Source organism: Gigantopelta aegis, chromosome 9 (genome assembly GCF_016097555.1).
Source record: "Gigantopelta aegis isolate Gae_Host chromosome 9, Gae_host_genome, whole genome shotgun sequence".
Lineage (NCBI taxonomy): Eukaryota > Metazoa > Mollusca > Gastropoda > Neomphalida > Peltospiridae > Gigantopelta > Gigantopelta aegis.
In genome coordinates this window covers 18,738,221-18,752,384 of record NC_054707.1, presented here as the reverse complement: position 1 = coordinate 18,752,384, position 14,164 = coordinate 18,738,221, and the positions used below count along the sequence as shown (strand labels likewise).

Below are 14,164 nucleotides of genomic sequence, written 5' to 3'. Positions count from 1 at the left end.
CTGCTCGGCAACAGCATGTTCGGATGTGCGGTACCTGTGGAACAGCTGCTCTATGTTTCCCCCCGCTAGACTTTCTATCTCAGAGGTTAGCCTCTGTTCAAAGTCGGCCTCTCCAAGATCTCCAATAGGCTCCATTGGCATCATCGGCATCACTTGGTCGTCTGCTTCCTGATCCGGCGCCACAATGTACGTAGAGGCAAGAGCTCCGCGCGACCCGAAGACGAACACGATGCAGTAGAGGCACATCATCTACGAGCGAACAGAAATGTTTTATTTAGCGACTGTTCGATGTCAGAGGTGGTCTCCACGACAGGCGTGCTTGAACAGCTTTCTGGTGGAAGCACACCAGCAATTACCCATACCCATACCCATACCCATACCCATATCCTATACCCATAACAGGGCTCGAAACGGCATGTGGCCAGGTCGCCAAATGCGACCAATGTCCCGTATGGGCGACTTGAATATTAAAACATTAATTTTTATTATTTGGGCAATCTTCTTTAGAGCTATAATATATGAGCTACTATTATTACAATACTATTTGTATTGCATCTATTTATTCCACATTAAAACCTTGCTCACCTTGCCAACACCCATTATTATTTTGGGGGCCATCAGATTTTGGGGGGCAAATTTTGAGCACTGACCTATACCCAAACCGACCGCGCTTCAAGCGAGCGCTTTACCACCGTGCAACATCCTATCCCGAAAAAAAAAAGAAAAAGAAAAGAAAGAAAGAAGTGGTGATGAAAGCAATCTAAAACTTACCCACACCCACACCCACACCCACACCCACACCCACACCCACACCCACACTCACACCCACACCACGCCCACACCACGCCCACGCCCACACCCTGCCCGTGCCCATGACCATGCCCATGCCCACGCCCACACCCTGCCCATGTCCATGCCCTCGCCCACGTCCTCGCCCACGCCCACGCCCACGCCCACGCCCTCGCCCACGCCCACGCCCACGCCCTCGCCCACGCCCACGCCCACGTCCATGTCCACGCCCACGTCCATGTCCGTGCCCGTACCCGTACCCAAAGAGGTTCTTAACACTTTTTAATTACAAAGATAATTAGATAGGAAACCAGCTGCTAACTCTCCATAGGCTACTCTTTTCGTTTAGCAGCAATAGATCTTTTATATGCAGCATCCCACAGACATGATAGTAAACTCCCAGACATGATAGTAAACTCCCAGACTTTGTCATTGTTTAGGGGAGCTATCACCGCCGCTCCCACACACTCCCCTGATTCAAGTCCAAGGATAGTAACGTTGGCTCCCTTTAGCATGTTAATGTCAATGGTATCAATATATGGTAATATCTTAAATGGATTCCCATAACCTACGTTAGGGAAGCAATTAACCATTCCACTTAATTTTATACGCGCACACACACACACACACACACACACACACACACACACACACAGAGAGACACACACATACTGTGTGTGTGTGTGTGTGTGTGTGTGTGTGTGTGTGTGTGTTGATGTACAGTGAAACCTCTCAAGACCGGACCCTCTGTAATCGGAATCGGACGTTTTTCAGTCCTTTAAAAAAAAAACCAGTACAAAATTGAACCTCTCTAAACCGGATCCCTAAATATACCGGACATTTTTATTGGTCCCAAGGGTGTCCGGTATACAGGAGTTTATACTGTTTGTATATATTGATGTATATTGATGTATGAATATCTTTATATTGTATGTATGTATGTATGTGTGTATGTGTGTACGTATGTATGTATGTATTTCAATAATAACTATCAAATGTAATCCACACGGATCCACACATCCATCCGTCCATAAAAAGATTTGTTTTCAAATGTCTGAAGCAATGCTGACTATTAGGAACAAACTAATACAATTTTTTAAACCAGTGCATTTATAACATATGATATAAATTATACATATAAGTTTTGAGATATGAAATACATTATATATACATGAGCTATAATATAAATTATATATATACAAGTTTTGAAATACCTTTGCTTGTTCCTGTACGATGAATGATTCGACGCTCGAGTGTTCGCTTCTCAAATACTTTCTAAACAGGAAGAGAACTTTCTTCCTCCTCCTAAAATAACTCTTCTCTTCCATGTTGGTCATACGAATAAAGCCTTTGCGGTTGAGAAAAGTATGACGCGGTTATGGCGCCAGTTGTAAAAAAACACACAAAAAGTACGACAATTCTTAAAGTTATTGTTTCATAACATGTTCATTCTTTGAAGCGAAATGGAGTAAAAAAAAATATGTAAAAAAATAGGTGAGTAAAATATGGCAGTGATTTCAGCTACAGGTATATTAAATCCATAGAATCACATTATATTTGCACAATCATATATTCTGCAACATTTTACGATTTTTATTTTAAAAAATTTCCATGAATTTAAAATTAAACGATGTAATACATGATACATGAATAACATTATTTAGTAAAATTTGTTTTGTTTAACGATACTACTAGAGTACATTGATTTATTATTCATCGGCTATTGGATGTCAAGTATTTGGTTATTTAACATAGTCTTAGAGAGGAAACCCGATTTTTTCCCCATTAGTATTAATGGATCTTTTATATGCACCATCATACAGACAGGATAGCACATACCACCGCCTTTGATATACCAGTCGTGGTGCACTGGTTGAAACGAGAATAGTCTAATGGGTCAATCAACGCGGATTGATCCTAGGCCGATCGTACATTAAACGAGCGCTTTACATCTTTAATTCACACGATTGTGCGATGTTTGATGATTTGTCAACAGCCGCAAGATCAGACAGCGAACGTTTTGCTAACGTTCGCGAACTATTTGATTAATTCCGGTGGCCATTTCGTTTATCGTGAAGCGCGTACAATAATTTCATAATGTTCTCACCAGTGGAAACATTAATCCAGTATTACTTGCTCACAATGTATAATTGTATTGTAGTTTACCTCATGTGCCATGTGTATGGTCTGAGCGAATAAAGAATTTGATTTGAATTTGATAAACCAGTCTAGCGGACGTTTGTCTGCTCAGTCTGGCTGAACTCAGCCCTGATGTTTACACTGTCTGAAAACAAACCTCTGTTATCGAGACATCAGTATGGAATGAGGTTAAAAGAAAAGAGAAGAGTATCAAGTTGTATGTTGTGTGAAGAATCACTATCTGAGACCTTGGAAAGACAACTTTCTTAGATACAATCAAATAAAGAACCACACGATGGTACCACTAGGCTCTACGTTACTATTTTTAACAGCGATGCAAACTATAGGGGTAGGTGGCGAATGTAGTTCATCAAGATAAACCTCGCGTTCAAACGCCGTTGTGCGAATGATAACATTCCATTTTCACAGGGAAAGATGGGAGAACAAATTTACTTACCTTACAGCAGTGTTTTTAGAACCCTTTGTGTGCGAATATTGACACACACACACACACACACACACGCCCTTACTCCCCCACCCTTGCTCCTACGGATCTGCAGTTGTGTTTAATTATCGCACACACAAACCCTATTTACAAGTGTTTGATAACACATAGTTGTTTACACACGTACGTGTGTTATTAATTTTAAGGCATACGACTGGCTGCTCCTAGGTGATGACCAGGTCACCAATGCCATACGTCCAATAAAAAACAGCATGGTGGAAATCGATTACACTGTGACGTATAGTTAACCTGGCAATTATGTGTCTACAAGTGCAGAGTTGTAAATATCTTTTACTCGATAAAGATATTTTAATTTGCTTAAAACCTGCTTTTTAAGGATATGTAAGAAATAGAATAAAACATTCGTGTCCGTTAGATACCATTTATCTCACAACTCGTTTAAAAACGTATCAAACTCGTTTTCGCTCGTTAGATACATTTTAAAACAACTCGTTGTGAGATAAATGATATCTAACGGCCACTCGTGTATTATTCTCTATTTATTTATTCATTCGTCGCCTGTGTATAAATAATTAAAATAAATTTTACTGTTCCATTATACATGACTTCAATAAGGATAATTAAACAAATGAACAAATCGAATGTTTGACTTGTAAACAGCCATTTATTAAATTGGCAAAATTATTAATTAAACACGAGGTCACGCTAATTGCATGATCCTGTTAAGAAGTACATGTACTAGAAATTGTTTAACATAATATTAATATAATGTTTGTATGTAGGCATAAAATATTAAAAAAGCTTTTAAAAGTAGTTAGTGACATTTCATTTAGTTATTTTCTTGTTTATAGCCAATTAAGGTTCAAGCACGCTGTCTTGGGCATACACCTCAGCTATCTGGACTTTCTGTCAAGGACAGTGGGTTATTGGTTAGTGGTTAGTGAGAGAGAAGAGGGTGTAGTGGTCTTACACCTACCCAATGAGTCGTTAAAACTCGTTCTGGGTGGGAATATTGTTTGTGGGTGCGTACCCATCCTTTGATTTTGATTTTGAATGTTTTTTGGGGTGCGCATCCGTCCTTTGTTGATGTTGAATGTTTATGGAGTGCACCCCATCGTTTGCTTATTGATGTTGAATATTTTGGTGGGTGCGCACCATCCTTTGATTGTTGATTTTGAATGTTTATGGAGTGCACACCATCGTTTGCTTATTGATATTGAATATTTTGGTAGGTGCGCACCATCCTTTGATTGTTGATTTTGAATGTTTATGGAGTGCACACCATCGTTTGCTTATTGATATTGAATATTTTTGTGGGTGCGCACCATCCTTTGATTGTTGATTTTGAATGTTTATGGAGTGCACACCATCGTTTGCTTATCGATATTGAATATTTTGGTGGGTGCGCACCATCCTTTGATTGTTGATGTTGAATGTTTATGGAGTGCACCTCATCGTTTGCTTATTGATATTGAATATTTTTGTGGGTGCGCACCATCTTTTGATTGTTGATTTTGAATGTTTTTGGTGCGCACCATCCTTTGTTGATGTTGATGTTTTTGGAGTGCGCACCCGTCCTTTGATGCGCACCCGTCCTTTGATGCGCACCCGTCCTTTCAGTATTAATGTTGGGCGATTTTTTGGTGCACACCATTCTTTTGTTGATGTTTGGTTTATGGAGTGCGTGCTTATCGATACTGAATATTTGTTTGTGGGTGCACACCATCCTTTGATTGTTAATGTTGAATGTGTTTGGGGTGCGCATATATCCTTTCATTTTGATGTTGAAAGTGTTTGGTGGTACACTATCCTTTGATTGTTGGATGTTGAATATTGTGTGCACCGTCCTTTGGTTGATGTTGAATGTTTATGAGTGCTTCCCTTCGTTTGCTTATTGATGTTGAATATTTCTGTGGGTGTGCACCATTCTGTTTTCAATGTTTGGGGATGCACACCATTCTTTGATTGTTGATTTTGATTTATTTTGGGAGGTACACTCCATCGTTTGGTTGTTGATGTTGAATGTTTATGGAGTGCACCCCATCGTTTGCTATTTGATATTGAATATTTTTTGTGGGTGCGCACCATACTTTCATTGTCGATTTTGAATGTTTTTGAGTGCACCCCGTCCGTTGATTTGTTTTTCTGAATGATACATCAAAACGTTTTCTTGTCTCTGAAACACAAAAAGAATGAAATATCTTAAACAGTAATCTGAACGACTATAAAAAGAAGAAAGATTTTAGGATGTATACATATATAATTAAATAATAAAACAATGACAACAAAAACGATAATAACTATGTAGATTTAAAACTAACCCTGCCGTTGGTTGAACGGTGCGTACATTGTCTATGACGTCACAATGCTAAACCTTCCAACAATTCCATGCCTTCAAACTCGAGTGGGGTGTGTGTGTAAATAGACAGATATATAAAAAAAAAATTATATATATAATTTTGTTGTGTGTGAACGAGAAGTATTACATTTCATCACACACTGAAAAACTAGTATAGCAGTAGAAGTATTTCATTAAAAGGTTTATTTTAATGAACTAGAGTTGAAGTTGTCTCTTCTGGTTCATTCATGAAGTAGGCCTAATTATCCACAGAATTGAGGACAGCGAAACTAAGTTAAAAAGGATAATAACGCATAAGTTCTTATTGATTATTTTGAGCTCGTCGATTTGGTAATAAGTCGTTAATTTGACATTTTAATTAATATACTGCATGATTTTATTGATAGGTCCTGAAACTGCAAATCAAAATGGCCATTAAATTAAAATGCACATTTTACCTTTGGCTTAATCCCTCAGGGAATATACAGATATGGGTACACATAAATACTGAAAGAAGGCGGGTGGGGGGGGGGGGGTTAGTAGGTGAAGTTTGGGGTCGAACCCTCCTGTTCCAAGTGAAATTTCTTCTTTTCAAATAAAATGTAAAATGCATCACCCGAACCCCCTAGAGACTTCGCTTACCAGTCTAGACTTCACCTGCATAATTTTCTGCACAAGCATCTGAATAAAAAATAATTAAAAATTGTACAGACAAAACAAATATTATTGGTAGAAAATGATCCATGAACTCTCACCCGGAAGTGATCTGTGTAGTGAGACCCAAGTGGGACGTAACACTTTTGACGTCACACGATGACGTCATCAATTAGCGCACTACAACCTTACAGGAACGTCAACGAAACGAGATGAGTGACATAAACTAAGATCGATTGTGGGTAATAAATAGGATATTAAACTCGCTACCATTTCGTATCATGACAAGCTCGTGACAATTGAAAATTATTTCACTCGGGACATAAACATGATACGAAATGGAAGCTCGTTTAATATCCTATAAATATGTTAGACATCCAACAACCGTAGATTAAAATGTACTAAGGTGACATTAAAACATTTCTTTCTTCTCTTCCACGAAACCACATACCACTCTACGTTGTGTTACTACAACAGAAATGCTTTGTTGATTAGAACAAGTCAAGATTCGAAAACTCGAACAGATGCTTAAAAAGCTTTATTTCAGAATTATACGGATAACATAATAGTAAATACTATGAGAAATTCCATCAGTGGGTTACTCAGGTTACTAGTCATACGTGTACACAAGGTTTGGGTTCTTAATTGCAGTGAAACTCCACTAAACCAAACACCCTCAGGACCAAGTAATAAATCCAGTTTTAAAAAGTATCCGGTTTACAGACGTTTTCTTCTGCACAGCTATTTAAACATGGATCATGAAAAACGTTCGGTTTTTTTTTTTAAGGGAAGTCCGGTTTACAGAGGGTTCGGTTTTGAAAGGTTTCACTGTATATGTATTGCATTGTTCATGGGAGCCATCGTTTGCAGGAGCAGTACCCAGGTACCTCGAATCTGTCGATAGAGAACGGCAAACCGGTTTCCGAGTTGAGATTCCAAACCATTAAATATACAGACATCATCTCCATCACACAGTGTCCGTTACAGCTTCCGGCCCCAGGTCTAAAAAAACAACGTAATGAGAGCCCACAGTTAAAGGATGGGTTATACCAAATAAAATCTCATTGGCGACAGTGTTAAGATATTGGCCTAAAACTACTATACACAACGTATCAACCAAAATATGAACCATATATATGAATACCCAAAGTAGTGACCGAGTTAAATGGCACCTTTGCCCTGGCTCATTTTCGAGATAACAGAATGTTGTTACAAGCCCCGTCAATTCCGCACCAAATGGTAGTGCTTAGTTTTACAGGCACACCATGTATGTTTAAAGCACAAGTGTACTTGACACACTGGTACTGCATCAAATAAAATGGCATGCATTTATTACCTACATAAAACTATACTTGATGCAAAGCAACCACTGTCACATTTATTACCAATGGCAGGACTCACAGCTTTAACTCCTCCATTAAAAGCTCGGTTCACTGCGAACTTTGACCCAGCCGAGATGCTATTTAGTGGAGTACTACCTAAAAGGACTGGGATGTGGATGTGGAATGGAATTCAAAGGAGAGAAAGAAAATGAGACAGTGTGATATAAAGAAAAATTATAATAAAGGAATGAATCAGAATTAATTAAACTTTAAATGTAATATATAAAAAATAATTTTTTCAGCTACAATTATCAAAGTTAAACTTTGTTTTAGTTTAGAGACGTCACAGATTGGTTTATCTTAAAGTCGTTAAAGACCCACATGGTCGATGATTTACAACAAAAGCATTGTTAGTATTCTCGTGTTGTATGTATCACATACTGTGGCATAGTATAAAACCAAAAACGAAACTACACGTTCAAAACATTAACCAAAATACGTACACGCATTCTGCATGTCGCAAAAACTGGAACTTCCCTATGTTGGACAGATGAACAAGCACTTTATTTTGTCCACGTGTATTCCGAAGCAAAATAGTTCTTCTGTGATAGACTCGTCTGAAACAAAGATACACAATTTTATTGTAAAGAAATAGCGTGTGTGTGTGTGTGTGCGTGTGCGTGTGCGGGTATGTGTGTGTGTGTGTGAGTGTGTGTTCGTGTGCGTGTGTGGGTATGTGTGTGTGTGTGTGTTCGTGTGTGTGTGTGTGTAGGGGGGTATGTGTGTGTGTGTGTGTGTATGTGTGTGTGTGTGTGTGTGAGCAGAAAATTACCGCACCGGAAACCAGTAAAACAGTGCGTGAATGTTTGCATCGTTCGCTGTCGCTGAACACGGGGGACGGGGAAGATGACGTAGACAGCGAAAGTCTGTTATTTCATATTCCATGCTTATACAGAGAATACTACACGGGTGGCCGTTAGATATCATTTATCTTGTTTTAAAATGTACCTGACGAGCGAAAGTGATTTGGATACGTTTTAAAACAACGAGTTGTAAGATAAATGGTATCAAACGGATACGAATGTATTGTTCTATTTCATACATATCCTCAAAAACCATGTTTTAAGCAAATTTTAACATCTGTTTCGACTAAAAGTTATTTACAGTCCTTTCACTTGTAGCGACAAATGATTGTCAGGTTAACTATACGTCACAGTGTAATCGATTTCGATCGTGCTGGGTTTTTTTGTTGTTGTTGGGGTTTTCTGGGGGGTTGGGGTTGGGTTTTTTTTATTATTGGATGTATGACATTGATGACCTGGTCATCACTTAGGAGCAGCCAGTCTTATGTCTTAGAAATAAATAAATAAAGACATGTTTTATTTAACGACGCACTCAACATATTTTATTTACGGTTATATGGCGTCAGGCATATGGTTAAGGACCACACAGATATTGAGAGAAGAAACCCGCTGCCGCCACTTCGTGGGCTACTCTTTTCGATTAGCTGCAATGGAAATTTTATATGCACCATCCCACAGACAGGGTGGTACATACCACGGTCTTTAATATACCAGTCGTGGTGCACTGGCTGGAATGAGAAATAGCCTCGTATGTCTTAGAAGGAAGGAAATGTTTTATTTAATGACGCACTCAACATATTTTATTTACGGTTATATGGCGTCAGGCATATGGTTAAGGACCACACAGATATTGAGAGAGGAAACCCGCTGTTGCCACTTCATGGGCTACTCTTTTCGATTAGCAGCAATGGATCTTTTATATGCATCATCCCACAGACATGGTAGTACATACCACGGCCTTTAATATACCAGTCGTGGTGCACTAGCTGGAAAGAAAAATTGCCTCGTATGTCTTAGTGTCATATGTAAACAAGCATGTGTTATCAAAAATAACGAATGCTGTTCTCACCAACGGGTGTGTAAAAAAAATATTTTTGAGTCCAGACTTAAGACTTTAACGACATGGCAGCGCAATACGAATTGTTTGCATTATGACGTCATTAGAGACTGAGTCCAGACTCTAGATTTTTGTAAGCACGGGCCCAGTTCTCGGACTGGATAACGAAGCCTGTCTGACTCCATGAACTTACGTCGGACAACACCTATCACAGTCATGATTTTGATGTTGGTGTTTCGAGTCCCATACTGCCTGAGAGACCTCGGTTTCTTCGGATGTCTCGAAGAGTCCAGAGTACTGCTCGGCAATAGCATGCTCGGATGTTCTGTATCTGTGGAACACCTGCTCTGTGCTTTGTCCTGATAGACGTTCCACCTCAGAGTTTAATCTCTGTTTAAAATGTGCCTCGTTATAATCTTCCATCCGAGCTGCTTGCATCATATGGTCTTGTCCTTGCTGATTCTGTGCGTTCATTTGGGGATTGACAAGAGCTGCACACAAACCGAAGACAAACACGATGTAACAGATGTACTTCATCTACGTGTGAAAAAAAGAAAAGAGGAAACAAATTTGTTTTGTTTAAGGACACCACTAGAGCACATTAATTTATTAATCATCGGCTGTTGGATGTCAAACATTTGGTAATTTTGACATATAGTCTTAGAGTTAAAGTTTGTTTTGTTTAACGACACCACATTTGGTAATTCTGACTCGTAGTCATCAAAGGGAGCCCGCTACTTTTTTTCCTGATGCAGCAAGGGATCTTTTATATGCAGATAGAAAGGCACATACCACGGCCTTTGTCCAGTTCTGGTGCACTGGTTGGACCGAAAAAACCAACCCAATCAGCTGAATGGATCCACCGAGGTGGTTCGATGCTGCTACGCATGTACCTCAATCAAGTACTCAACCGACTGCGCTAAATCCCGCCCCCTAGTCTTAGAAAGGAAATCCGCTAAATTTTTCCGTTAATAGCAAGGGATCTTTTACATGCACCATCCCACAGACAGGATAGCACATACCACGGCCTTTGATATACCAGTCATGGTGCACTGGCTGGAACGAGAAATAACCCAATGGGTCCATCGACGGGGATCGATCCCAAACCGACCGCGCATCAAGCGAGCGCTTTACCCCTGGGCTACATCCTGTCCCGAAAAAAAAAAAAAGAAAGAAAGAAAGTGGTGATGAAAGCAATCTAAAACTTACCCATGCCCATGCCCATGCGCATGCCCATACCCATATCCAACACCGTCCTTAACACATTTTAACTGTTGCTGTATGGCTTCGGAAATATGGTTAAAGACCGCAAATATAATTAGAGAGGAAACGCGCTGCTTTGACCCCATAATCATCTCGTTCGTTTAGCAGCAATGACTCTTTTATATGAAATATCCCTCAGGCAGGATAGTACATACCCAGACCTTGCCATTTAAGGAAAGCTATCTCTTCCGCTCCCCATCATTCCCCTAATTCAAGCTGAGTAATCTCCCCTTACCATTTGCATTTATCAATAAAGGAATATCTTACTCTAAAAAAAAAGAAAAAAGAGTTTATTTTGTTTAACGACACCACTAAAGCACATTGATTTATTAATCATCGGTTATTAGGATAGTACACACCACGGACTTTGATTGATATACCAGTCGTGGCGCACTGGCTGAAACGAGAAATAGCCCAATGGGCCACGGACGGGGATCAATCATAGACCGACCGCGTATCTTAATCTACGTTATGATGATGATGATAACTAGTTTAACGCGCCCATATACCACTAGGGTTTCGAACACGCCCATCCCGAGTCCGACCTCCGATAAGATCGGTGCCCTGACTCGGGATGTGTGTGTAGGGGGGGGGGGGGGGGGGGGGGGGGGGGGAGGGGGGCATGGGAATTTTATAAATAGCAATTAGTAAAATGAATGACTGAATGTTTAACGACACCCCAGCACGAAAAATACATCGGCTATTGGGTGTCAAACTATGGTAAATGCAAACAGTAAGTGATGATCCAAGAACAACAAATACAAATGATATATGCATAATGTTTGTTCTTGACAAAATTAACGAAATAATGGTTGTTTGCTCTGGAGCTTGGCATGACCAGCCGATTGATCAGGTCGGGCCTCCCTGACCACCCGTCTAGCTGAACTCCAGGCCAAAGTGATGTGTTGCCAGAAAACATATCCGTAGATATGTTCCCATCTTCATAAATCAAGGCTAATATTCGTTCCTTGTATGCAGCTTTGATACATGTAGTCAAGATTACTGATATCCACTACTAGCGCCCTCTATTGGAAGAAAATTTGTAACACCGATTATGTCCCTTACACGATGACATCGCTGACCAATCACAGCATCGGTAACATGTGACAATCTTGAAAGCAATATCAAAAATTAACCGCCGAAACCTTTTTTTAACATATCGTGACAAACACGACACGTTTCCACGGACGCTGACGCTGCCATTTTTGTTTACAATAACAAGGGAATCTATAAGGAGCGTTGCGATTCGTTGCAATCAGATCTCATCGCATCCAATGAAATTTAAGCATTTTGTGGCACGATTTCTTGACGACATGTATCAAGGCTGAATACGAGGAAAGAATATTAGCCTTGATTTGTGAAGATGATATGTTACCAACTCAACCACCAGGATCCCATCATCCAGCATTACGAGATGCACCTCACGGCCAACAAGGTGCCCCAAAAGGGGAGTTGTGCTGTATTGGCCATTCTCCAAGAGAATGTTACACCCCTGCACCACGATGAGGTTACAGCACGCGCAGGGGCAATTAGTAAAAAGTTAATAGTCGGCGAGGATGGTTATGCCGAAAAGGGCCTTGGGGATCCTGTGGATGGTGTGGCTATCCATCTCTCTAACCAGGACCGCTTGTCGGTAGACTCCTTCTCGGCGCTGAGTTAGTACCAACCCCGTCTTGCCGGCTGTAGATTTGATGGTGTGTAGCTCGTAAGCGCTTCCATCAGGCAGTTGTTTTAACTCTGGTTTCACAAGTCCGCCCATCAGTGATGCCGGATCCGAGGTGTCCCACTGTACGAACATCAGGAAGCCGGACCTGATTTTCCCGATCTGAACTTTCCAGACGGTTTCCGAGTCGGAGGGGGACGGTGCGGGTGTTGGAGGAGGTCGGGCCTTGTCAGGTTGGTCGACGGCCTTCCTCTTTCCAACGGCGGCTGATAGGGCCGGTGGCTTGACGACTGGCAGTACCGGGGATACCGGCCAGTTCTGTCTGGGCCACGTAGTGGTCGGCGATGGAGGGCCTTTACGGGGCGTCTCACACACCGCGGTGTTGAGTCTGTCCCTCTCGGTGGTCGACGGTTCCGGCGTAGCTGGTTTCCTCGACTCAGGCTGGGCTGGGGGCGTCATCGCAGAAGGGACCGCCGCTGGCGGTTGAGCCGCCAGTTTTGGGTACCCCCCCCCCCCATCCCCCGTGCCGTTCCTGACGCGCTTTTCCTCTTCCTCCATCTCCTCCTCTTCTTCTGTACGATCGCGTTGCCGTACACCAAAGTCACGGAAGCCCGTGACCCGGTGTACGTGACACGATACTCAAGTAGCTTCCCGTAACTCAGTAAGAGTCCTCCTAGGTGGAGGGGGGGGGGGGGGGGGGGGTAACTCGAGAGTACATGGCGAGACGTCTGTCCTCATCGCAAGTTAGCTTGGAAGTCTCTACGTTAGGGGAGCAGTTATTGACTCATTTTTTTCACGTCAGGATCTGCATACCACGGCCTTTGTTACATCAGTTGTGGAGCACCGACGGGGATCGATCCTAGACCGACCACGCACCAGACAAACGCTTTACTACTGGCACGAGTGAAAAGAGATTTATAAAGAAAAGAAGTGTGGGTATAAGGGAATTGCAGCACAGTATTTAATAAACGGTCATTACACGGTTATTACATGTAGGTATATACCATATTCATTGTATAAACTAAGGCTGGTAGGTACTGGGTTCGCAGCCCGACTCCCACCCAGTGTGAGTTTGAATGACTCAATGGGTAGGTGTAAGACCACTACACCCTATTTTCTCTGACTAACCTCTAACAACTAATAACTAACCCACTGTCCTGGACAGACAGCCCAGATAGCTGAGGTGTGTTCTCAGGACAGCGTGCTTGAATCTTAATTGGATATAAGCACGTAAATAAGTTGAAATGAAAAAAATGTATTTACAACAAAAGTACTAGGCACAAGTCCAAGGCCCTCTCATATATACATACAATATCAATCTTATTGAAATCTGCTCTACTACACCAGTTAAACTGATATCAATCATATGCATACAATATAATGACATGACTGCCGACATTTACATAGAAAAGGAATGAAGAAACCAACACACACACACACAAACACAAACACATGCACACACACACACACAAACACACACATACACACACACACACACATACACACAGACACGCACACAGACACACACACACACACACAAACAAACACACACACACACACAAACACGCACACACAGACATACATACATATATAGATACATACATACATAA

The 14,164-nt window shown here is 41.2% G+C and overlaps 1 protein-coding gene across 1 annotated transcript in view; it reads right to left on the bottom strand.

Annotated features, from left to right (window-relative positions):
- Nucleotides 1-6,909: 6,909 nt before the first annotated feature.
- Nucleotides 6,910-14,164, bottom strand: part of LOC121381157 — a 10,441-nt gene continuing 3,186 nt past the window's right edge. The window contains exons 2-4 of the mRNA XM_041510331.1: nucleotides 9,822-10,165; nucleotides 8,212-8,325; nucleotides 6,910-7,388 (exon numbers count right to left, since the gene is read on the bottom strand). Coding sequence (XP_041366265.1) covers nucleotides 7,235-7,388; nucleotides 8,212-8,325; nucleotides 9,822-10,165 — 612 coding nt within the window. The 3' untranslated portion in view covers nucleotides 6,910-7,234. The remainder of the gene's footprint in view (nucleotides 7,389-8,211; nucleotides 8,326-9,821; nucleotides 10,166-14,164) is intronic.